The sequence below is a fragment of the Mastigoproctus giganteus genome, chromosome 2 (assembly GCF_048544385.1).
Source record: "Mastigoproctus giganteus isolate SK-2022 chromosome 2, ASM4854438v1, whole genome shotgun sequence".
In the NCBI taxonomy this organism is placed as follows: domain Eukaryota; kingdom Metazoa; phylum Arthropoda; class Arachnida; order Uropygi; family Thelyphonidae; genus Mastigoproctus; species Mastigoproctus giganteus.
The window spans coordinates 17012160-17037671 of NC_143576.1; the positions used below are offsets into that span (position 1 = coordinate 17012160).

Below are 25512 nucleotides of genomic sequence, written 5' to 3' on the forward strand. Positions count from 1 at the left end.
AATTCATTGGAAGAGATCTTTCACTAGTCGTTGTAGGAGAGTGCTCAGATGTCGTGGAAGGTTAAAATCGCCGCAGAGTAGATGAGGGGTGTAACTTATTATCCAGCCGCTAGCAACATCAATTGTTGCAATATCTGGAAACTGGCGAATGAAAATTGCTGTTAATCGATTAAAAAGGCATTAAATTTCACTGTGAAGAGTACTGCTTCATAGAATAAGGGGTTATTAGACGTGGCATGACCAAATTTTAGGTCAACTTCGATGCCTCTGGAATGAGATCTTGATGTGAAGAACGATGGAAATCCGGCGGTAGGCTCACAGGCTATTGACTCTTGGTCAGGTTCGAACCAAGTTTCTGATATGCAAATTACATCTACCCGTTGCTGGATAAAAGGAATTGTTCAATGGTCTCGAATTTACAAGATTGAGGGTGCTGATTAGCTGCCGTTTGGGGAGATGAGACAGGGTGGATGGCAGCGATTTCAACCAAAGATTATATGTTCATATCAGGTGAAAGATGGCTGTCTGATTTTATCAATCAGATTGTTGTGTGAATTTCTGTCCATGAAGGTGTTGCTTGGAAAATTTTTTTCAGATAGTAGCACAGATGGTAAAACTGAGGTCGATTTTAGAGGTAACTTGCTAATATATCTGTTCAGGAGCATGGCACGGTTTCATTACTGGGACTTCGCTAATTGCTATATTAGGGAAATGAGGTTCATCTGCAAGGTGATTGACTGCCTGAGTATTTGAACGATATTCAAATTCAGCGTTGAACTGAATGTTGGTTCTGTTAACTAGTTCAGTTAGTTGGAGAGGCTTATGAGTCTTGAAACATCCGGCTTTGATTTGCATATTAGCATATATCAATTAACACAGGTAATAACTTGCTTTGCAATTCATCTGCAACAGACTTAATTATTGGCTAATTCTGGATTTCTGGCTTGGTGTTGTCCTGCATGGACAGTGCAGCGGTTTACAATATTTTGGGCAACGAGATATCAGTTTGGATCGCAGCACTGTTAGTGATCCGTGCCCGGTACACAACCAATTTGTTATTGACACATGGCGGTTCCAACAAGAGTCAAGAAGGAAAAAAATTATCTCACGCCCGGAAAGCACCGATGGTTTGCTACTGATTACCATGAGTGCTTCGCAATGACAGTTGCTGGGAGTAGAGTATCTGCACGGAGAATCGATCTGGCATCATTATTATTATTTGAAATTGTATCCGATGGAAAATCATCTGGCGACAGAAGTTTTCTTATTGACCCTGTTATTTACATCAGCATTTTCATTCATGGTGCTACGTTCAGACTACTATTAAATGTGTTCCCCCTTGAGGTTTAATTTCCAGTCCGTGCACATTGCAATTTAAAGCGTGGTTATTCTCAGAATTAACTCATCAAATCATACATTGTGGTAATTTGTTCGCTGAGTGAACTGAACGAAAAGTTCAGTTGTTTTGCTTTTTCCGCGATCATTATGAGTTCTTGCTGTGCTGTTAATATCTTGCGAACTTGCTGTTTAGAAGGTCCCGGTTGGTAATGACCGTATCAAGTTTGTTCTGTGGCTCATTCATTTATATGGAATTTTGAGAATTGATGATATGTGTTGCTTCGATTTATTAAAGATTTCTGCTCTGAAAGTAGCTTATTAACTAACCGTAGGGCGTCTGTACGACTGGAGTCTTGCACGTTTATTTTGGGTGCAAGGATTTCTATCTCTGATTCCTCAAAAGAAACTTTGTTATCTCAGAGATCATCAATAATCGTTTTGCTTTTGATTTTTTACCGGTTCGGTTTATCTCTGTTATGATACGTTCTATGCAAATCCATTCATCTTTATCTTTCTCCATTTTCTTAAATATTTTATAAGATATTGTAGCACATTTGAGACAATATTCCATTTTACACAGAATAACGTTTTTTGCCTGTTTTTGTTGCAGCTCTGGCAAGTTTCTGTCTCTCCTAATATTTGGTTTTGACTAAATCTTACTGTTTTCGAGATTCTAAGATTATTTCTGTGTAATTATCGCACTAATCCTCTTCTCCCTGTTTAATTTTACATTTACGATGTTGTTTGTGGAAATCTAATATGGTAAGGAAACAACGGTCTGCGTAGAATAATGTTTATGGTTCTATTGCATTATTAGTGCTTATCAACGACCTTGGAGTAGTCGGAACTTAATGAATTTCCTTTAAGGTCCTTTAAAAATGACATTGTCTTATTGGTTAAAAAAAAATCAAGAGACCATGCAATGCTTCATATTTACAGCAAAGGCCACAATCATTTTCAAGGTGATAACAGCTCTGGCTGTACATCCAATTCCTTTCGGCCAAAAGTAATATAATCCACGCTACTTCCAGCCCAAGTTGTAATTCAGGCACATAGAGAACCTGCATGATACAGGGATTCAGTTAATGATATTTTGGTTGGGAAGAGTATATTAGTTACTATTATTTTTGGCATCATAGACCAGATGCAACTTGGAATTTTAAATTTTGAATTCCGATAAAATTCCTGTCCCTTATGCTGGTTTAATAAATCGACCACTGTTGCATTTTTCTAAAGGTTCATCATGGATGTACAAAATACTGTTGTAGAATTAAGGCAGATCATTGTGACAGCTGTGGAATGGTCTACTGTCTTTCAGGATTGAACCATTCACTATCTCTAGAGCCATCCTACTTTCCAATCTCAGTATTCCTCCCTGGAAACAGACAATTAACACAAACATTTTCATATTAGCCCAACTGCTAACAGAAAGATTAGACACTCCCAGTACTGACGGCTTGTTTCACTCTCGTCGAGAAGCCACAAGAATGCTGAAACAAGACATCCTCTTCAAAGAAACTTGAAAAACCTGGACAGCCTAAGTCGCTTTTTTTCAGCAAACACAATAGAACTCTTCAATCAACTAAGAATTGAACCGGAAAAACTCTGTAATGAAAAAGCCTACAGATTGAAAGTCTTTGCGGACCCCTATCGTCTTGTGCAACTGTAGTGCAAAGCCACTCGGCTCAAAAACTGCATTAAATTGACATCCCTTTTAACTGTATATTCTCAGTATTCTAGATGTCAACCTAAGATGCCAAATTTTTAAATATTCTATTATAAAATCATAATTACTCATGTATTTCAAAATTCTGTATTCAACCTTTCATGGTGAACGTCCCATTGACTTTGTAAACTTTTGCTCATGGAGTCCGCTTTTGATGAAAGGATTCTCTGCAATTGCAATGCCTTCAAACAGAGCTGCAAGGGAAAAAATAATTCCATAATAAAACCTTAAGACCGTCAAAACAATTCTGAGTTCAATCCTGAAAGATCTCGAAACCATTCTTCTGCTGTTAGAGAATTCTTCTGTTATGTCTAAGGCGATTAAAATGATCCTGTTACGAGAGGGAACCTCTTTTTAATTTCTAGGAAACTGCTCTTCAAAATTTTGAAGATTATTTGTTATAACGAGTACAACTATAAAGATAAAATCTTGTAAAGCGTTATAAGCAAACTAAAGAAACCGACTTGCACTGCTTTTTTCAGGTCATTAGGCAAGAAGTGACCATGCTACCCTCACCTGAGATCGACTAACTCAGCCAAGTTATGAAAAAGCCACAGAAAAATTCCTCACATCATTGACAGGATTCGAAGCCATCTTTTCCACTCAGACCTTACTTCGAATATGGGAAGGACGTATGAGCTCATGTCTTATGAGCTTTATTGAAGAATTGTAAGGTGAGGAGGTGTCTTTTAAGCCTAAGAGAGCATTCTTTGAGTCACTATATATTATGCTTTTATTGATTGAGAGGTGTGAAATATTTTCCAGAGCAAGGTTAATTGCTGGAGCTCAGCAGTATAACTGCTGCATTCGGCCGGAAGTGAAGCAGAAAAAGAATATATTCCTTTTCTAAATGCAAATAGTTCCCGGATGTTCAACGTGCTCTTAGAAGTTTAGCTTCTTATCAAATATTAGCCCTGAGAGAAAAATGCTGCCACGGTTGGAAGAGGTTCAATGGCCAAATGTAACTCGGGTTCAGGATGAATTTTGTGCTTGCAGCAGAAATGTACGCTACAGATCTATGGTTTGATAGTCTGTATCCATTCTGTGTCATCAATAGTTGAATGTTATTTATTGATATTTGAAGATGCTGCTCAATGTGTCTCAGTCTGGGAATGACAGGACATGGTAAAGGCCATCAACATACAAGTCGACACTGTTTGGAATGCTGTTTTTGATGAATTTTATATTACAATTAATTCGTATTGTAAATACGAATGCATCTAGTATTCGTACTTACAATACGAATAAATATGCAGAGGAGTGTCGCCAGGAACTGGGGAACGTGTTTAGAAAAGATCCGATTGTAAAACATTTGCAGTGAGGATAATTATTTCTGATCTATATGTTGAAGCATTATATAGCAAATTCCCTCAGGACCAGCAGCGCTGTTTCTTGAGGTATTTATGGAATTCAGATAGCGATGAGGTATTCATGGAATTCAGTTCAGATAGTGTTAGTGGTTGAGTACAGAGTAAATGACAAGTAGCTTTGAATTGCTAATGAGGACTTGGAAATGACGGCTGATATGCAGCTCAGGTGGACAATCCAAAGAGCATAGCTCCTAAGGCAATCTTTGCAGATGTAGAGATCTCCTTGCCATTCTAATTAAGAATAGGAGAGTGTAACGCAGGATATTTACCATTTAATTGATTTATTTTTTTCCCCAAATTATTCTGGCATCAGTATCTTTGTTGATGGATGAAGCAAAATGTATCCAGGAATGTTTTCGCAGGATGTAAGGTGCTCTGGCTCTAAGTCTCTTATAATTAATAAGGTTGGCTGTGGTGGGGTATTTGTGGAAGAAGTTCCATGCCGTTTATTTCTTTATTCATTTTGTTACAATTTTAATCCCACCAGTAACTGGTATGCCTACTGTTTCTTAATTGAGACTGCACGATGGCAGCTGTTAGTATCTGCGTTGTGATAGTATCAATAGGAGAAGACAATGATAGGATCATCCAAAGAGACATGGTTGCTATATTTTGTACAGTATCCTTCGGAAATTTTCCATTTAGTTTCGGTTTCTGTTTTTGGAATAGGTGGTTTGAATTCTACACAATATCGGTTAGTGATCACTGTACAGAGGATTGTCAAGTGTCAAGCACAAATACGCGTCCGTCTGAGACGGGAGAATCCTATAATGGATGATGTCCATTGAAGTCTCCTAATAAACAAAAAGGAGATGGTAATTGCAAAACAAGATTTTCCATTAACTGGATTGTACATGGATGATTGGGTGGAAGATAAATCGAAATGAGCTTTAAAGAAATGCCAATCACAATACGTGCCACAACGGCTAATAAGCAGGTGCGGAGAGGAATTCGTTTGTAAGGAACTCTTGAGACTACTAAGTACGGTTACTCCTCCATGAACACTGTTTGTAAGCGATCTTGCCGAAAAAATAAGAGTATGATATTTTAATGAAGCAGGTACTTGAGGTGTTAGATTTATCGCTTGTTAGCAGATAGACTACAATAGAATCTTTAAGTGCAATATAAGATATATATAAGTAATCCCATCACGGCATGGTGGTGCCAGGGGTTCACATTCCCGCCTAAAAGTTTGGAATCAGATTTCATTTTTCTCAATTTTTTAAGCTTTGATTACAATATAAACAGGTTGGTCCAGCCTGTTTACCAATTGTTATTAAAATATTTTATATTATATATAAAATTCAAAAAACTTAAATATTTAAGAAACATCTAGCAAATTTCAAGAATATTCGAGAATATTCCAGAAAAGTGTGGACGACTCCTGATGTGGTAGAAAATTGTAAAAGATTCTTTAATATAGTAGAACGTTGTAGATGATTCTGGAATATTCTAGACAGTGGGAGTATTGTTTCAACATTTACAGAAGATTGTAGATGATTCTAGAGTGTTGTGCAATAATACAAATTGAGGAGTAAGAGGAGCACATAATAAAATGGATCACCCGTCATTCAGAAAGAGCGTTTGGTGTATGGTTTTTGTGTTTCGTGATAAACGTGGCAAGAAATAATGAACTGAGGAAAAATTAAGTGCGATTATAAAGAAAGTTATTCCACGAGAAATATTAGCAAAAAATCTAGGTGTTTCACTTAAAGGAGTACGAACTACCATTTACGATTCAAGGAGACTGTCAGTTTAAAGGTTTCTGAAGGCAATCGACGACTTACTGCGCCTGATATTCGAGCTGAATTCAATAGGAACAGAGAATCTCCCTTGTCTGCATTCAATGCAAAACTTCGTCTTAAACAAGAGGGACTTAATGGTCGTCTAACGATCCAAAAATACTTAATAAAACCGGAAAATCGAAAGAAACAGTTGGATTGGGCTAAGAGCCATCAACATTAGACAGCTGAGAGGGGTAAAACGTACTGTGGACGGATGAATCGAAAATTGAAATTTTTGGATCCAAGCGTAGAGTTTATGTGAGAATCAACTGAAGAAAAAATAGTGCCACATTATTTGGTGCCTACAGTCAAGAACGGTGGTGGCTCCATCATGATGGGGATTGCGTCTGTTTTTCTGGAGTCGGTGGCCGTCAGAATTGAAGGAGTTTTCAGAAAAGAAGACTATAAAAGCATCCTTGAACATGCAATAACCTTTGAACTTTGTGAAAGAAATTTTATATTACAACAAGACAATGATCCGAAGCTGTGTAGGGACTTTCCAGCAACTAAACAAGAGGGGGGAGTATCACAAATTATGACGTGTCCATACAATCGCCTGATTTAAACCCAAGAGAGCTTTTATGGGATCATCTAGACAGTGAAGTCGTCCGTGAAGTCTGCCTGTCTTCCAAAAATTTATGGGGAACCTTGCAGATCGCTTGGAATAATGCTAATAAGCCACTATTACAAAATTCCTCCAAAAGGCTTCTGTAGCCGTGTGGTCAGGAGCGGGAGTGCAGTAGCACCACGCTCCTTGAGTAGACCGGGGTTCAAGCCCCTGACTACTAAATACGGTTGATCTGCCAACCTGCACTAGACCAGCGTGGTAGATTATGGTCTATTTCAGATTATGGAGGATTCCATCGTGCAGTGGGTTGATTAATGGCTGCAATTTACCTTTTTTATTACAAAATTAATCGCCAGAATGCTACTTCTGCACTGATAAAAGGCACTGATAAAATCTCGTGGAGGATATTCTGATGAAAGAGTAGTACAGTTTTTAATATTAATCATTTCAATATTATTTTTTCAATGTGTAATAAAAATTAACGAAAATTGTCATATGCTGTGATCCCAAACTTATAGGCGGCAGTGTATTTACATACAGATACATTACTAGAGCTTATTGAGCACTAAGCGCTATCGAGACTGGAATATTATTGATTTAGATGCAGATTACAGTAGCGATCGAGCCCATTCCGAAATTGACACATTTGGAGGAACTAACATATCTGTTTGAGTTGAGATTGGTTGGTATTTCTGTGATCTGCAGCATATGGACGTTTCGGCATATTTTGTAACAGATGTTTAGATGGTTTCTCTCTTCTGGCTATGAGACTTTGTTCTCAACTTGTATATCTAGTTTATTTTCCTCTAGTTTCCATTGCTCACAAGATTTAGGAACGGTTGGATAATTGCCTTTGCAGTTGGGTCATCATAAATATTGGGCATTACAATCGGTATGAATAGGTTCCTTTGATTCACAATTTGCCTCCTCGGCATTCAATTTGGGAGTATCCAGACTTTTGACACTTACAGCGTCTTATAGGATTGGGTATATAAGGACGGATAAGACAGTATAGGTATCCAACTTTCACTGATGAAGGAAGTGTAGACAAAGTAAAAATTATGCTAAGAGGAGGAATAAATTTTTCAAAACTTTCCAGACTTTCTTCAATATTATTCGCTTGGCTCGATTAACTTTTTTGTCCTGTAGTTATTGGACAATCTCCTCCTCTGAGCTATTTAAAAGGCCCCATGAAATGACACTTTTGGAAGATTTAAGGGTCGCATAAGGAGGTAGGAACTCCATCAAATGATATAAGTTTCAGGAGAGACTCGGGATGTTCGTCGCTGATAATTTCAACTAATAAGACGCCAGATTGGAGTCTTCGTACCATTTTTGGTAATCGGCCTACACAATCTAAATATTTTTAATATAAAAAGATGACAGTGTATCTAGTGACTGATTCGTTAGTGAACTCAATATAAAGAATGTTGGATAGTCCATTTGAAGCGCATCTGTTTTCATTCTCATTCGGGTTTGATTGCCACAATCAACCAGGTTTTCGGCCCCTCCACGGAGAGGCAAGAGCAATGCCATGAGGTGACCAAGCGACTGTTAGTTGTGTTAGTGATATAAGAAAAAGAAACAGAAAGGTGTTTTTCCTTACTGGACCTTTGCCTACTTCTCGTAGTGCGAAAGAGCTATTCTAATATGAAATGCAGTAAACGGTATTTAGAACAACAAAATAATTTGCATATGGCAAAAACTCATAAGAAAGAGCGCTTTACCAAATACTGAAATCGCTTGGCCACGGAACGCCTAGCACCCGGGGCTTCATTGACGGGATTCGAACCTATGCCTTTCCCACCCAATGGGAAGGATGATGATTGTGTCCACTATCGGGGAATGTTACGTGATTCATCCTATTTACATCGTTGGTGAGCGCATAAGCGTTACTGATGGACGTTTTTAAACAGCACGTTCAAAAATGCCTCATACCCAGCTGACTGTTAGACGCGTTACAAAATGGCTATACCGATCACAGTACAATACCTTCGGATAAAGCGATGAGCTGAAACTGATAATTATTTGATATTCAATGGAACTTCTTAACACCACGAAATAGGGCTATTTCTCGCACGCTACGAGAATCAAAATGAAGGAAGAGAGTGGGGGCTAAGAAAGAGAAGACAAAGGAGGGACACTGTTTACGGTCCAGGGTGTGTGTGTGTGTCCTTACACAGTTCCCTAATCCGATTAGCGTTAAGTCCTTTATCTGGAATTAGTATTTCAACTCTTTAACGAATTGGCAGAAGGTGCTGACTTCCATGCTGGCGGGGGCTGTTAAGTAGATTTATCACTGGAACATGCACGTGACATTCATTCTGAAGGTGACCCCGCTTGGCGACATTCATTAAACCTGCAAAAATGTCACAGAAATGTCATTTTCATACGCTGCGTACCACTTGATCAGTAGAGCTTCAAGTGGGTCTGTGGTAGTACAAATTACCGGTGGATCATCTTTACCAGGGCCATTATTACCACATTCTAGTGATGACATTATCTCCTAATACTTTTATTTCATTCCATAATCCTTTCGCCAACCTGCAATTGCACTGTTTCTCAAACGAACACCATTTCTCACGGATGTACTACCCCTCATGTACAGGACAATTTAATTGCTAACTGAGACAGCGTTAGTTCAATAGCAAATTAGGCGGGTAGTTATGAATGAATGAATGAATTTTGGATGAAACCCTACAAACTCCGCAGGAGATCGATTAACTCAGACACGTGAGAGAAAAAGAGACCAGACTTCATCGTATCATTGTGTTGTCTTTGAGATGGATTCGTTATCATAGATAACTACATCTAAATCATGAAATAAAATACGTGCACGTTTTGTATTACTAATGCAATTATAGAATGAAAACGAATCCCTAAAAAACATTTCAACTACTTACGAACTTTTAAATAGAGGTAAACTTGCTTCCTTATAAAATTCTGCAATATTGCCTTTGGCCAAAAATTCAAGGAACAGTCAGTCAAGCTAAAACTTGCATTACTGATGGATATATTCGTCTTATTATTAAAATTTATCGGTTTTAGGATGAAAACATTTGACCCAACTGATTGTTATGTGTGTTCCACAAAAATCCTTAACTTCTGCCTAATGGAAGCCCAAGTTAACATTCCTTAAGGAAACGAACAACCAACTAGTTCCACTTTAGCAGCTCAACACAAGAATGGTAGAATTTGTTAAAGTTCAAGACGTTCTATTCGACTCCAAAAGCAGTGAATATCAAATTGGATATTGGGATGCTGTAAGCACTTCGTGGCTGATATTAGGATGCATTAAACAATAATCAGGGACATAAATAGACTGAACTCGCATTGTTTCTTTTAAAAATAAGCGATGCTTCTTATTAAAATCACCAATCGATAAATCTCTCAGTTCTTTTAAGTTTATTATTACTACCATCTTTTATCTTAGTATCTGCTGCCCGGTCTTTATATGCAGTCTACACCATCGGCTGAACCACATCCCCAATTATACATCTCTCTCTCTCTCTCTCCCTCTCCATCTGTCTGTTTTCATCAGAATGGCGATCTGTTATTAAAACCAGAAAAGCATTTCTTCAGCGAGCAGCCACTCCTGGACAATGTTATAATTCCACCAAGTTACAGGATCCGGAGAAAAATGACAACTTTTATTGGATCAAGCAGAAAGACCAGAAAACTTGTCACCGCTCACGCTCGCGGTTTGTATGTGTGTAGTTTCACTCTCCCGAACTGGTTAGCTGTTTGTGCATTACAAGACGCTGAAGCAGAGCAGATTTCGCTGAGAAGGCGCGGAGGTCAGAACTGGAGCAGCTGTGCCAATAATCACACATTGTCATAATTTCGAACAAGCGTCATTGTTTAAACTGGCTCTCCACAATCAGCGACGGGACCCACTTCTCTGTCCCCCACCTCCAGACTTCCCCCCTCAACCATTCCCTGTAGACGGTTGTGGAACTTGTACTGCCCGCGATGCGGTGACAGAGATGAATGGGGTATTGAAACCTAAGTCTGGCTCTTGCCTCAACGCTTCTGTCTGTGATAACTGCAGCTCAAAAGCGCTTCAACTTTGGGAAATTTGCTTTAGTAAGCTCAGTGTAATGAGATAAAGAGGGACTATGTACACAAAGTCGGCTGTGTACCTGCTTCGTCCGTCGTTGGTAAATATCCGGCTGTACTGTCGCTGCCTGCGAAGAGGGGAGTGGTGGAAGTGGTACTACGGTGGGGTGCAGACAATTTGTCCCAACGGAAATTAGGTGTACTAGCATTTAGCATATATTCGTCTACGATCATCGTCGGGGTGATGCAACGCCACAGGTGACGATCGCCAGGGAAGAGCCAATGGAAATTGTGGTCACACCAGACAAGAAATCCTCTTTTTGATCGAATCCTTACAGAGTAAATCCACGACGCGCGAAAGGGAAAATTTCTGTCTGTGAACATTTTGTAATATCCAACTTAAAGGATGTTAATATCGTAAAATGGGAGAAAAGTCGTTAAGAAGAGAGAGAGAAGAGGTCAGTGCACATAAAAGGAAGGCAGGGAGAAAGAAAAATGAATTAGAAAATTGAATAAACGATGTAATGAACTTTGTTTTCGGTCATTCGCCGAGCGAGTGGGTGAATATTTTATTACACCAACGAAGTACCAGCAATTTTAATATTTAGTATCGCTTTGCTCAGGACAGCCACAATAACCAACGTGTTGCAGATTTACTGCACGATTTCCGAGGCACCACAGTCTTCTTGAAGAAACTGTTGAAGCCCCAAAACAGTCAGGTTATGTAGGGTAAAGCAAACAGATAAATAACCACTTCTCGGATGGCATCTCTCTTTGAACTCCACGTTCTACTCACACATGTCCGGTTCTCACGACAGTGGAGCCAGCTCCTTAATCGCGTTGATTTACTACGAACAATCTTTACCAGCGTAATTAGTGCATACACAACCTGCTTGGCCACTCCACTACAAACAACACGGGGAGAAAATAACCCCCGACTGCTTTTTGCCCCCCCACCACCTACGACAGCTTAGTTAAATGTTCATAAAGTCTTGAAATACTTATCTTACGTCTGCTAAGAGTCCTCAGATTTACGCAAGGATGTTCAGAACATGTGGCAAATGAGGTATTTTTCCAGAAGAAGTCAGACCGGTCAATAGGAAGAGAAATCGAATTGGAAATTACATTCTAGAATAGATTTGATTATCTTGGTCACCTTGTTATGCTACCAGTCATTTTCTTGAATCAAAAAGAACTTGTGCTTGATGTGCAAGGACATGTGGTTATCTTTGGGTTTATTTAAAACATATCAACAGATAGTATGAAGAAGCGCAGAAAACTGACGCGGGATATCTGTCAAGAATAATTATTATGATATTGTTTATATATTAACTTACAGGACACTTTCATGGGAAATTAGAGATTACAAGCATTACTTGACCTTATCTATATTTGAGAAACAGTCCGTTTATTAGAGCTGGTCTAATATCTTGTGGAAATATATCTCCATGCTTCGCTTCCATCAGGTGTTTAAAGCATGCTCATTAAGAGCACGAGTGTGTTATGAGTGGTGCCTGGTGGTCACAATAATCATACCTCCTTTTAAGGTCTGAAATCTATCAAAACGTACACGTCAATTATTTTGTAATATACGACACTTTTGTTCTCATACCTTAAGTTTTGTCCAATAGTGTATTTGTGTTATTCTAAATTCCTCGTGCCTTTGAGTGCTTCCGAAATACGCGACTTTGATGTCCCTTATAACGTTCATGAATCCCCTCTTAATTCATTTCCATTTGTACCTCTCTCAGTTAAACTCACTTCGTGCATTCGTCTCCTGGCCCACATTTCAAAGGCTTCGAGTGATCCATTTGATTCTTCATTGGCTTCCATTCAGTAAAAGAGCAAAACATTGCATCTTCAGACGGGCAATCTAATTAAGATTAATTTTGTGTTTGCAAAATGGAGAATTCAAGCAAATGAATTCTCCATTTTGCTTCCTGTAATGATCTGAATTCTCACCAAATACCCATCCTAAACAGACACGCGTTGCTAAATCTTCTCATCATCCATATGGTTATGAATGGGCAGTTTGTATTTGAATCCGCTGTTCCCCATAAATCGACGAAAGGATTATTTAAACAAATATCTGGACATACTATGCATGTAGAATACTTCTGTCTACATACTGGAAGTTCTTTCTTCTAGATGCGTTACTACCTCCAAGCCTTAATATCCAAGCGATTTTATGAATGCACGCAATGGATTAACAACACTCAACTTTAAGAAATTCTGACTCATAAATCACTCGTTAACCGTTTATAATTATAGACTCCGAAAAGATTACACAATTACTGTAAATAGCAATCATTCCTTCTCCAAAAGGTCTTATACTCTTCTCCAGAAAACAAAATGAACCCTTATATGATTCACTCACCAAAGTATCAGTAACGTAGGTCAGACACCTTTTGTTTTATCCCATAGCCCCAACCTACTCGTTTGGAGTTGCTGCCATTTATCTCACAATGGCTAGCAATAGGGGAAAAATTGCTTCCCTCATGATATGATCGCAAGTTACTTGGAATCAAATACTGTACGCTCTCCTGGAGGTTCTTAGTGGTGTTTTTGTTGGACCAATTGGTAGGGTAAAACTGTAAAGTGAACCTCATGAAGCCAAGCAACCGAACTGTCTCGTGTTCACCACTGAAATGACTGGAGGTGATACCATGGTATGGGGTATTTTCTTTTTGTACGGAATGAATTGTAGTGTTATTGTGCCTATAATAAATATCGTTTTCTTGTATTGGACCAAATTCGCCTTCAATTCTTCATTTTCGCCCGAAATCTTTCAAGACGACAACGCAACTATCCACCGTGCAAAAATTGTATCTGAATAGTTAGAGAAACATCACAGGATTTCCAACATCTACCTTGCCCACTTGATTCTTCAGATCTGAATCTAATTGAGGATGTTTGGGATATGTTGAAAAGGCAGTTCGGCCTCACAGTACAGCAGCAGCTAATAAACGTTCAGATGAAAGAATGGTTAAATCCGAAGCTAATTCCCTCACACATCTAGTGGAATCCACGCCAAAACGTGCACGAACTGTAATTTGGGCAGTCCTACTGCAATTCGGGTCGCCCTACTAGATAGTGAATACAGATTTCTAATTTTTTGGCCAGTAAGTGTATTTAAATGACAATTAAAAGTAATTAGGCAAAACAGGCTAACAAATGACCTGAAATAGTCAAGTTCTCTCCATTTCAGATTGTTTATAGTGTATTATGGAATTTGGAATTGAAGTTCCACAAGACGCTGCCTGAAGGTGGACATCGTTAGGTGTAGTCTTCTGTTCTTTCTAAGATTTTAGCATTTTAGGTCATCAACAACTTTCGATAGCGTCCCTTGTATTCCCTCATCGACATCATTTAGAAAGACAAGACAAGTGAGGTCCGAGCACTGATCCCAAAGGAACCCCCCCCCCCACTTGACTCATCTGTGAAGAATAACCATTCACGATAACCCTCTGTCTCCTTTCAAACCAACCGTAATCTACCGATGGACCTTCCCTCTTATCCTTACCTGCTCTAATTTCGGTAGTTCCTCTCAATAGGAACTATCAAAATTCTCCACCGACTACTGACACCACTCGACACAATTCTAAACTGATTCTTCTGCGCATAAGGCGCGCGAGAAGCGTAGTTTCAAACAACAGAGTAAACCCATTGGTCTGAGTTTCTTGCTGAATTGGTGTAAAGAGGTTCTTGCCGTTCTATATTAACGAAACTACCATCCCTGCAGGTCCGCCAAGCAGGATAAGGAAGCGCAGATGGTTGACTTGTTATAGTTTTTAAAAAAGCACGGAGGACGCGTTTATGAATCTGGCGGAAAGGATTCAGAATTTGTACTTTCTCCACTTGGGTTTGGTGATGTCTGCGTGACTTCCCTAGTTCCTGGAGTATCTTCTTCCGAGCCGACTTACTCTCATTGCGAGTTTTATCAATCAATCAAAAGTAGGAACCTTCACTATTGATTAAAAACCCTAGACACTACGTCGATACATGGGTTGCCTCCACACTATCCTTGTCGACGCTTCCGCTGGAATAACACGTCTAATCATGACTTGCATCTAGTGAGGTTTGGAAAGGAAAATCATAATTCATTTGAAAGCATTCAGTCAGGAATAATACAGCCCAGAGTGAACATCACGAAAACTTGTTTTTAAGGGTCAATCCTCTCATAGAAGTGAATCAATAAGAGTTTAATTATTTTATTATGGGGGAAATATGGTTGAGCCTGAAATATCCCATATTCCCATCCTTGTAAAACTGCTTGAACCACGTGACGTCGAGAACTGCGAAAGATCCAAATCAGCATGGATACCAGCAGAGTTTCTAAAATGTTTTGGGTCCTTGAGTCAGAAATGAAAGCCATGAAGCGAAACGTTTTTGTTTTTGGGCCGATATGCACGCTAAAAATTAGAATAATCTTTGAGTGGAATTCTTCATGGGAATGTTGATCTTCCAGTTGGTCAAGGTGCGAAGAATAACCTCAAGTAACGTTTCTGAAAGCGCAAACGTTTCAAGCACGCATTAATTCAAATGTAATCTGAATTTCTTTAGAAAGGCTGGACGCGGAGGATTTTTGCTTCAGGTGGGTATGAGCAGTTGTATTACTGATAATGGCAATCACTTTAAAGTACAGTAGCCGAAATGATATTCAGGACATCCTGAGCTTTTCCTTAGGTTTTTATGAATGAGATTTTCTTCCAAGACAGTGGAAGTGTTCGAAGTTATTGCCAGTTATCCTTAACATTTATGGAATATCGTCTGAAACTGTGAACGGATACATTCTTAGGAAGATTTGGGTTACTTTTGATCGCTTAGAATGTGTGCTAAGGCCATGAGATGTTAACATAATAGTTCTGTAAACGATGCATTCCATGACTGGTTCGTCTCTTTCGAGGATTGAAAACCCCCGCGAAGAGAGATAAAACTTCCTACACCCCTCTCTCAAGACTAACCAAGATTGATGGGTATGGAAATCGCAAAAGTTCCATCTAGATGAGTATTTCTCAACTTCTGCTGGTTCCTCGAATCAATCCTTGCCCTTTACAACTTGTTTTAAAAGAACGCGGCGCTACTGTCTATATTCACGAGAACATTAGCTGGAAAACATTTCGTGCTTGCAAGAACTTTTTATCAGCTTCTCTCTCTTGAAAAACATCTTAATAAGATTTGGAAGCTAACCATAACACGCATCTCTAGACAAAGTTCCCCCTCCACCGCCTTTGTTATGTCATTGTTTTCAACCTTATGGTTAACCTCTAATTAAGTCTCTATCCATTAACTTATCTAAAAAAAAGAAAAAACTGCAATGTCCATGAGCATTCACTCTGACTTCTGACAACAGTTCGCACATAACAGTTGACATCACAGCATTTTTTATTTCCTCTTATTTTTTATTTCAGCTAATTAATCAGCCAGCATACCGAAGTTGATTAAATTTTCCACGAACCTGTTACCCTTTATTTTCCCTATTCACTAATTAAAGTAGGCAACGAGTACTTATTTATAAACAGGGTTGGAATCTGAGTAAGTTTTATTCAACTCTTGAGAGTTGACGAGCTGGACGTTGAACCTGTCTGATTGATATATTCAACGTCAATAAGGTTGTTGAGCATGAGGATAAGAAATAAGAACTCTGATTTCTTATCCTCAGTCAAGAACTTGGCTTGCTGATGATTCCACGCGATTTTGTTTACTCTGGACACCAACTGGTGGACAACAGAGGGATATACAACAAGCGATCACCCAGTTTTCTCTTAAGGAAAGCATCTATTCTCACTTTGGACATGTCGGCAAATTTACAATCGGTAATCACTTTCTAGAAGGCTGCGCTACCCTCGGGCAGTCACACCCAAATGCTTTCAGGTTAATGCGAATGAATGGAATCAGATAGCGCCGACGGAATTATTTTAAGACTCTTTTCACGGTTGACCCACTTTTCAAACGGATTCACACTTCAGATGGGGGATGCTGTAAGCTCATAATCATAGCCAAGTCAGTCCGCCTCATGTGAAGATTGCTGGATTTTTTCTCTCTGTGAAACGCAACTTTTTCAGAGAGGAAAAAAAAAGGAACCGTCCTTCAACTCCTTATAAACAAAGAACAACCAATCATCGAGCATATTATTGCCTTCCACCAACATTAATTAAACAGGGCCACAACAAAAAGAAACCCAAACGCGCACCACCACCACCACACTCATTGATGCTCTCTGGGAATTCTTTATTTGGAATGGATGGGGAGAATGGAACAACGAAAATTCCGTCCAAGAAAATTGAGCACAGATCGCCCACCAAAGATGAAATTCATTACGAAGGAGTATCTTTAAAAAATAGCCTCCTGTGGCTCGTTCATACGTAATAATTTATTAGTAATAATAATTTACGTAGTTAATTTGTACTTAAGAGTAGAAATCACATCTCCAACTCAAAAACGTACCAAAGGTATTAAGAGAACTCTGTTTGCACATTTTGTCTCGCCAATAGATCAGCCGGAAACCACACTTTGACCTCCCTTGGTAACTAACAGAAGACAGCTGTGGTGTCGCCATCTGGTGAGTCGGTTGGTTAGTAAAATAAACGACCACTGAAATGTCACGCTTAAGTGAGCTTCTCCTGAGATGAAGGTCATCACCACAGCAAGAGAGGGAAAAGGGACGGACTAGTGCCACCTGAAATTAGATCCGTGTTCCCCCTCTCAGTTTCACTAAGGATTAAAATTTGATTTTACTTCTCAATATGTCTGTTTCTGTACCCGATTAGCTGTGCCCTCCCCTCCATCTGGGGGTTGTCACTGCTATCTTTTATTCCCAAGGTTAATGTTCGCTATCAACGAATACTTAAACTTTCTCAAGATAAATCGATTTCTAAAAGACATCAAAAACTTTAACTGAAATGAATGAGAACGCATTTGTCTTTAACTATTATAATTATTATTATTATATAATGATTCAGACATTAACAGTCCGAACTATTCTTAATCTGGACTGTTATTGGTATTGCCATAAACATAATTAGGACTATTCCTCCAAGAAGCCAATTAACACACGAAAATGGCTTTAGAATTTTGAGATTTTTTACCCTTGTATAAAACTGTTGCCCAATGTTTAAAAACTAATGTTTTTGGACTTTTTTTTTTGGGCGCATGTAAGCGATATGTCAGGACGAGTTCTTGCTCAAGGGCAATAAAATCCCAGTTGTAAAGACTGCCGCAAGCAGTAGCGTCAGATGAACCTACAACGCGGAGTAATTTAACTCAATAGAGCTCACACCCGCCCATCCAACGCCACATGTACAAAAGAAAAACGAGGAACAAACGAAAGTAAGAAACTGTCTAATTATATGAAGTACTATTAGCTTTTTAATTTTGCAGCGCACACAGTGCAAGGGTAACTCGTAATGCGCGTAAAAAACACGACCCTTATTCGCGTGACACTTGAAAAGAATCATCAAAATTAACACGGGGACCAACCGCTCTGAGGGTACAGTTTCTTTTCTAATCCCAGTGGGCCTTTTCTGTAATTGTCTGCACTCATTTGAAAGAAAGTACAAAACCGGGAGAGAAATTAGCAGAAATTTAGCGGATGGAAGAATCGTTGGAATAATAAGACCAAAAAAAATGCAATTCTTTCGCTTGGAGTTGTAACTCAATGTACTTGATGCTGCTTTGGGTGATGTGGATTTGTTCTCTGGATAGAGGGGGCAGCTTTTTTATATTAGGGGGGTTGTTAGTTAGGTTTTCTCTTTATTTTTAATCTGGATTCTTTGGTCCAACGCCTATGTGATTATACGGTTATTGCTGTTTACATAATGTCCACCAGTTCAGACTCGCTTTGGTATTTATTATTTTTTCTCTTTTTTTTTTTCTTTTAGGTGAGCGACTCGACAAAACGCACATGCTTCCTAACGGTTACAGTCATCATGCGGCGGCTCAGGCAGCTGTAGCAGCGGCTGCTGCAAGTGGAGCACCCCCTCACATCAACCCCCTCCCGTTCATGGCACTCAACCATGCGGCAGCCCATCACAACTCTATGATGGCCGGTAACGTGTCTCTCCCTTTATCAGCCAGTAATCACGCTCACGGACATAGTCTGACCTCTCGCAGCGACAGTTCGGTGATCAAAGAGAGGCAATCCCACGGACAGGACCTGATGAACTCCTCCCGGTAGGTGACGATTCAGTCTGTTTACAATCGATTGAACGGGTTTTTTATGTTGAATATTCGACAAGCATAGTCACCAGGTGGCGTTATTATCATAGCACGCATGGGCCACTGCATCGAGGACCTGTAAGGAATTTTATGTAGAATATTTGTGAGGTGTGTTTATTTTGAACTAGAATTTTAAAGCTCCATAATCTAACTCAATATCTTTGTCTTTCCCCTCATAGGAAAAACGGAATGAAAACAAACACTGCTCTCAGATGCTTGCGTGGTTAAACATATCTTCATACCTGCAGAATGATTAGCATCAACAAACTGAATTGGCATTGATTCACATTGCTTTAAGTGGGTCAGCAGGAATGGTGGAATGTCCCAAACAAGTTCAGGAGTAGTCTCAAAAACAGCATCATTATAAACATCTTCTAACTTTGTATATAATGTACTCAGCTTAACTCAGTACAATTAATTCTACATTTGAACACGAATGGTCTTTGGACGCCATCTGGCCTGATGCAATCCATTTGTTGCAAAATGAATAAATACCAGATCTATTAAGAAAATAATTAATGGCTCACCTGACCCAAATAGCAGTGTTTGTTGAAATTAACCGAAGTAGTGGATAAATCAATCCGACCCGTGAATACACTCTTGTACAGAATAATACGCAACCAAACTATGGTGGAGATATATCGCTGTGCAACTGAAATAGTATTCCTACACCAATTCTTTTCAAAGCGAAAATAGAATGTATACATTCCATCATTTCTTATACACAAAAGGCTAGACGTCTCAACGTTAAAAATCGGGCCATCCTTCTACATTTTTCCTTTCAGCAGAGCCCGTATTATAGACCGTTCAGGGTGTGGTCAGAGACGATGACAGATTGCCTGGGATCTCGACATTTCTCGTGGATCGGTGGCCAATAGTGTCATCGGGAAGGACAAAACAACCGTGTAATCTGTAATTCTTCAACCGCGACACCATTCCAAAAATATAGTTTCACTAACCACGTCCTCACTCTGCACTGCATTTCCTTTGCTGACGTCAGTTAGTGTGATTGTAATGAGGAGCGTGCACTTCCCTGGCCCCAAGAAATAATTTCAAAAGGTTTTCCAAATCCCCAAGCAATAAAAAGTGTACATCGAATACGGAAAAGCTGAATATTGAAATAACGCTGCTTAAGTGTTAAACTTGTATATGATACTCTGATATGTTTACCAATTTAGCTTTTTCACAGGATGTGCAATTGATGAATATCCGTGAGATGAGATTTGTGAACCAACTTAGATCATATCGCGCCATGTGCATTTATCTGTGCAGGTGTGTTCATGGGTCAATTTGCATGTTGTGTGGACTAAAAATCCTGGAGTAACTCACGGGGGAGTAACTACTCCATCCACCTTGAGATTGGCTAACTACATCCCCGATTGAAGAGGTCTTTTAGAAATTCTCTAAGGTCGGACTCGAAGACCTCTCTTGCAACCAAACCTCTTCAAACAAGAAGCAAGTGATGAAACTACTCTCACGGGGGACCCTTTTGGGATGGCTCAACAAATCTGAGAGATTCAAATATGACGTTTTATGAAAATATGTCCACCGAAAGTCGAGTTTTTTTTACTCAATTCATAGAAGGTTTCAAACTGTTAGAAGTAATTTGATTTTCAAAGTGTATATTTAGTATCTTTATGTTGAAAAATGTAAAACTGACAACTTTTCTAACCATGCTAGAACATCAATACTTTGACTCTCGCTTCCCACACATTTTCTCCTAAATTACTTCAGTAAAACTAACTCCAATGAAACTTTTATTCCAGACTGTCCTTCGTTTAGGTAAGCTGTCTTAAGAAGGAGTTCAAATTCCTCAACATAATATAATTAAATTATTATTCGACTATGAGTTTGAGTAAGAATGTTCGTTTTATTCAACAGACTTCAAGAAGGGGCCACTGACTGATAGTGGGCCCATTTCCATCCTCCCATCTCAAAAAGCCATAAATCTTTGGTCAGCCCTTTACGGAACTACTACCACCTCATTTCCGGTTGTTTATTTGGTTTGTTTGCCGGTAGATTGAGAGATAACCAAAACTCGTTACTCGTTGCTTCAACTTTCTCCTTCGAACCCACCCCCAAGGAGTAGATAGCCATCGCCTCTCCTTTTATGCCGTGTCCTGGCTGGGTTTCGAGGGAGAAAAATCCACGGCGGCCCCCCCGAACCCCGAAGACACGAGTGTAACAGTGGCGCGTGAGATTACTTAGCGCTGAAAATGCAGATGTCTACATTCGACCGAAAGGTGTTGCTCGCCTTATCGACGCCATCTTTACAGCGTCCGCAATCTTCGTTATACAACCGTTCAACACGCTCCCACGTGTTCGTGATCTTCGCGCAGTCGGCTAAAATTTCGTACGGTTTCTGTCTCTTTTTTGCTCAGTAAGGTGGGGTCACTGCTTATGACGTTTATATAAAACCTTCCCTGGCGCTATTCTGCTGCGCGAGCCTCTCCTCGAACATTCCCACGTACTGGATTACATGATCGCTTTTTTCATCTGTATGAACATCGCGTGCTATTAGACATCCCCTTCCATCCCCTTCTTTCGTGTGTCTCGGAAACTACCTTATGCGGCAAGGCAGGTGGAGGGAGGTTCCCGCCAGATGTCATCAATGTCGGAGAATGAATACAATGAGTTGATAGCGGAAACGGCAAAGTCGAGTCCGAGACAGTTGAAAGGCGCGGGGCGGATCCTTAGCGATGGCTATAGAGCGATAATATGGCGGTCCATGACGTGCACTAAATTGTATTCTTTTGTGTCACCATTAGAGTTCCTTTCAGCAAGTGGTAGAGATAAAGAAAAACCCGCTTGTCTCACAATGAAAACGGACGAATTAATCACATTCTGGGTGGGCAATACCTCCTCCCTGTAAAAGGCATCGAAGGGGACGAGGGGGGGAAGGCAAATAGGTTAGGGTGCATGAAAAAAGGCGCGTCTCCCACCGTATTTGCTCTAAATAGAAGTCGGGTCGGAATCATTTCTTCTTTCCTTCTATTCATAATCTCTTTCTCTCTGTCGGAAATTCCAATTCTTCACGCCACGGATTTTGCACCGAGACCCCAAATTAGGAGTTGGATTAAGCGTGGTTAATTCGCCCAATTAGAGATTGGCCACTTTGAAAATTTATTTATTTATTAACCTAACATTTTGGAGAAAGCAGCGCTTCGTTTGGAAAGTTGGATGCATTTGGAAGTGATGAAAAAGGCGAAGAATGCTTTTTTGAGTCTGTTTTCTATTTGAGTAGCACAATTGGTAACATTGGCTCATTTGATAATCTGAGATGTCACGTTGGTACTTCGAACTTAAATATATTTTTAGCTTTCAATATAATCAGTTTGTCTGTCTGTCCATCTGCTCTTACATCGTTTGGGACTTCACTGGAGCCAATGAAGACTTTTCATAGCATTCCCTTACATCAGGGACTATATTTAAAAACAAAATTTCTTGGCTTCCTCACTTCCATTTCCGGATCACTATAATATTCGTAGTTAAGTTTACATTTGAAAATGAGTTTGTTGTTGTTTTTTTTTTTTTTAATTTTAAAAATCATTCAGTGGTTTTATCGAAGCGATAAATGAGTTTTTAAAACGTGTGCAAATGAAATAAAACATCAAATATTAAAAACTAAAGAAGCATTTTCAGAACCACTGGGATCCCTTTGACGAACGCAATGGCTCCACGGAACACATTTAGGAAGCTACTGCCCTAGACAGTTAATCCGCATTAAAATATTGTCAATATATCTCAATAACCTTGAATTCTACTCATCTGTCCCTCTTTCATTAAAAAAATAGGGATCCAAACCTGAAAACGTATTCTCTATGGGATTAAGATCAATAATGATTTGTCAGTAAATCCAAGTTAAAGTGTCACTCTACACCTGCCACTCCCCCAAGTGTATGGTGTAGCCTTGCCATCCATTAAATTGAAGTGCGAACCAACAGCATTTAACAACAGGGTGAATGAGCTCATCTGATTTCTGATAACTACTGATGGTTCAATGACCAAAACCATCGTCTTCACATCTAACTTTTTGATTATGCTAGATGGGCGATAGCGACTACTAAATTTTCTGCACATGCAGGTTCTTTGAAAATCAGTTTATAAGTACAATCTTGATTTTCCCAGAAAAGCACAGATGGCTCAATCTCTTCTCATTCCAAATCAGATGCTTCCGATTCTACTTAAAAATGAATTGATGTGAATGGTGAGTTCAATGCAATTTAGGGTGCAGCATAATCTCTAAGGCTACTGGGTTTTGAAAAGACGTCAGTTGTCCTATAAGATGCAGGTCCACCAGCGCCTTGATATTCTTAAATACTCGTTAAAATATTGAGGTTCGATTTCAGAGGATCTTATATTGTCACCTCTTTGAAAATGCTCTGGAAAAGAAACGAATGATTTCATAGAGCATACCCAGGGCATCTGGTCGCATCGCTGATATCATTCTCACAGATGGAATACTTTCCGATTCTTTGCCGAAGTTACTGGTTGCAACCTCGTCTATTTAAATTTCCACTCTATTTTGAGTCCCAATGATTCAAAAACAACATTTATTAAAGTAGAGCTAACATCCTACTTTACTTCTAAACCCTGTACTACTAGTAATCGTGGCAAATTCTACTATTCCCGCCTTCTTATTTTGATGGTATTTCTCCAATTATTCTATGGGGCTTCAGAGTTAGCTCACAGTTTGTCTTCTCACGTATCTTCTCTTCTACCCATATCCAGCCTGCTCCAAGCAAAGGATCAGTCTTTACCGCCCAGTTATTATCCTATTGCCCTTGGAGAATCCATTAATACCCACCTTTTAAACTGTCATGAAAATTCCCACTTAATTGCGATCACCAGTGTCTCTTTCATTGTTGTTGGTCTGCAGGGAATGTTACTGGCTTATATCGCCAATCTTTGGAAAAATCCTATAGAAAAATTTGGAGAAACTCAATCAATAAGTTGTGCTATAATTTCAAAGGCATTTAATGAATATGGCACAAACGACCCCTTCAGTTATCTCCCACCTTATGTTTTGTCATCTTTCTCACCTGAGTGGTAAGTCAGATATCCGGCCGCTTTCCTCTTGGGAGTGATAGATGGCAGTTGTTTACTTCTAATTTTCCACTTAAGGCTGACTACCGCTGTGGTCTTTTACCGTTTTTCTTTTATGAATAGCCTTCCTCCATTGGCTATAAATCCATTCAAAGTTTTGCTAATGATACTACTGCGCATACTTCTTTACTTTAACAAGCTCGTTCTTCACAAACAACCAATGTTTTTCAATATCCGACTATCCTTTGAATAGCCACTTCCCAACTGTTTACCATACTCTTATAGAGGTCGATAATTTCATTACTTTCAGTACTAGCAAGTTAGATCCTGTGTTATTCCTCAAAAAAGAGAATTAATTTCACTTGCACTTAATCTCAAATAACGCCTTGATCGCCAGATGACATCAGATTCTCCTCTTGGAAAAGCATTAATCTTTAACCTTTCTTGCATAAGCACATCACATCTACAGCACTCTCCAGCATTTAAGATTCACTTTTAATTTTCACTCCCCTTGGTATTGTTTTCCCTTTGAATATCTTTATTAAATCCTACCTTTGGATACTGCTTCTAGATTCCTTGTTGAGCCAATCTCAATAGCCTTAACTTTGTAGAATGAAGATCAAATTTAAACTTTAAAACTCAGTTTTGAACAGAGGTGCAGAATTAGAGGGCCTTCGACTTGTTTTCAAAATTTCGAAGAATGAATATTGCAATCGGCCAACGATCTTTCGCTGCTGGAGTTCAAATTCACCAAACTGACTTTTCCATTTATTATTATTTTTGGACTTATGCAATCTCAGCACAAAATTAGATGAAATTTTCATCTTCAGAAATTTAAATATATAACAAGTTCCTTTTTTTCTCTTCTAACCCTTTACTCAATGGCTATGAACCCAATGGCCTTTACTCAATGGCCTCTGACGTTTAAGATTTTTCCACCTAAGTTTTAGTCGAATTGTAAATGGAAAAATTTGACCAAAATCTTAAAATCTGTATTGAAAAAAGGTATTCCAGTGTAAACAAAGGTGTAAAATAATAGAGGAAAACTAAGTCGAGGTCCTCAACTTTTCCTAAAGACGATAGACCACCAGGTCGATACTCACCGAATGAAAGTTATCACGAATGCTTGGCGTATGACGTTTTCCTATCAATCAAAGAAGGATAAAACGTCCTTTTTTTGGTTAATCCAACACGTTGAAACCCGAAAAGAATTGAACATCAAAATCGCACCATTCCAGCAAACTTAACCACTTTAGGTAAATATGAAGAAAGCGCTCTGTAAATAGCAACCACCTTTAGCGAAGATTAAATATCACTATGCAAAAAAAGCTGCTCGCTTTGTCACAGCCATATAACCCTCTTCCTCCCCTCTACTTTCTTCTCCCTTGTCAAAGAACATCTGTA

At 39.2% G+C, this 25512-nt stretch overlaps 1 protein-coding gene across 4 annotated transcripts in view; it reads left to right on the forward strand.

Moving 5' to 3' along the window:
- LOC150089187 (dachshund homolog 1-like) overlaps positions 1-25512 on the forward strand; it is a 279932-nt gene that overhangs the window by 155866 nt on the left and 98554 nt on the right. For all 4 annotated transcript variants that reach the window (XM_090388287.1, XM_090388294.1, XM_090388303.1 and 1 more), the window contains one exon: positions 18726-19017. In XM_090388287.1, coding sequence (XP_090244413.1) covers positions 18726-19017 — 292 coding nt within the window. The remainder of the gene's footprint in view (positions 1-18725; positions 19018-25512) is intronic.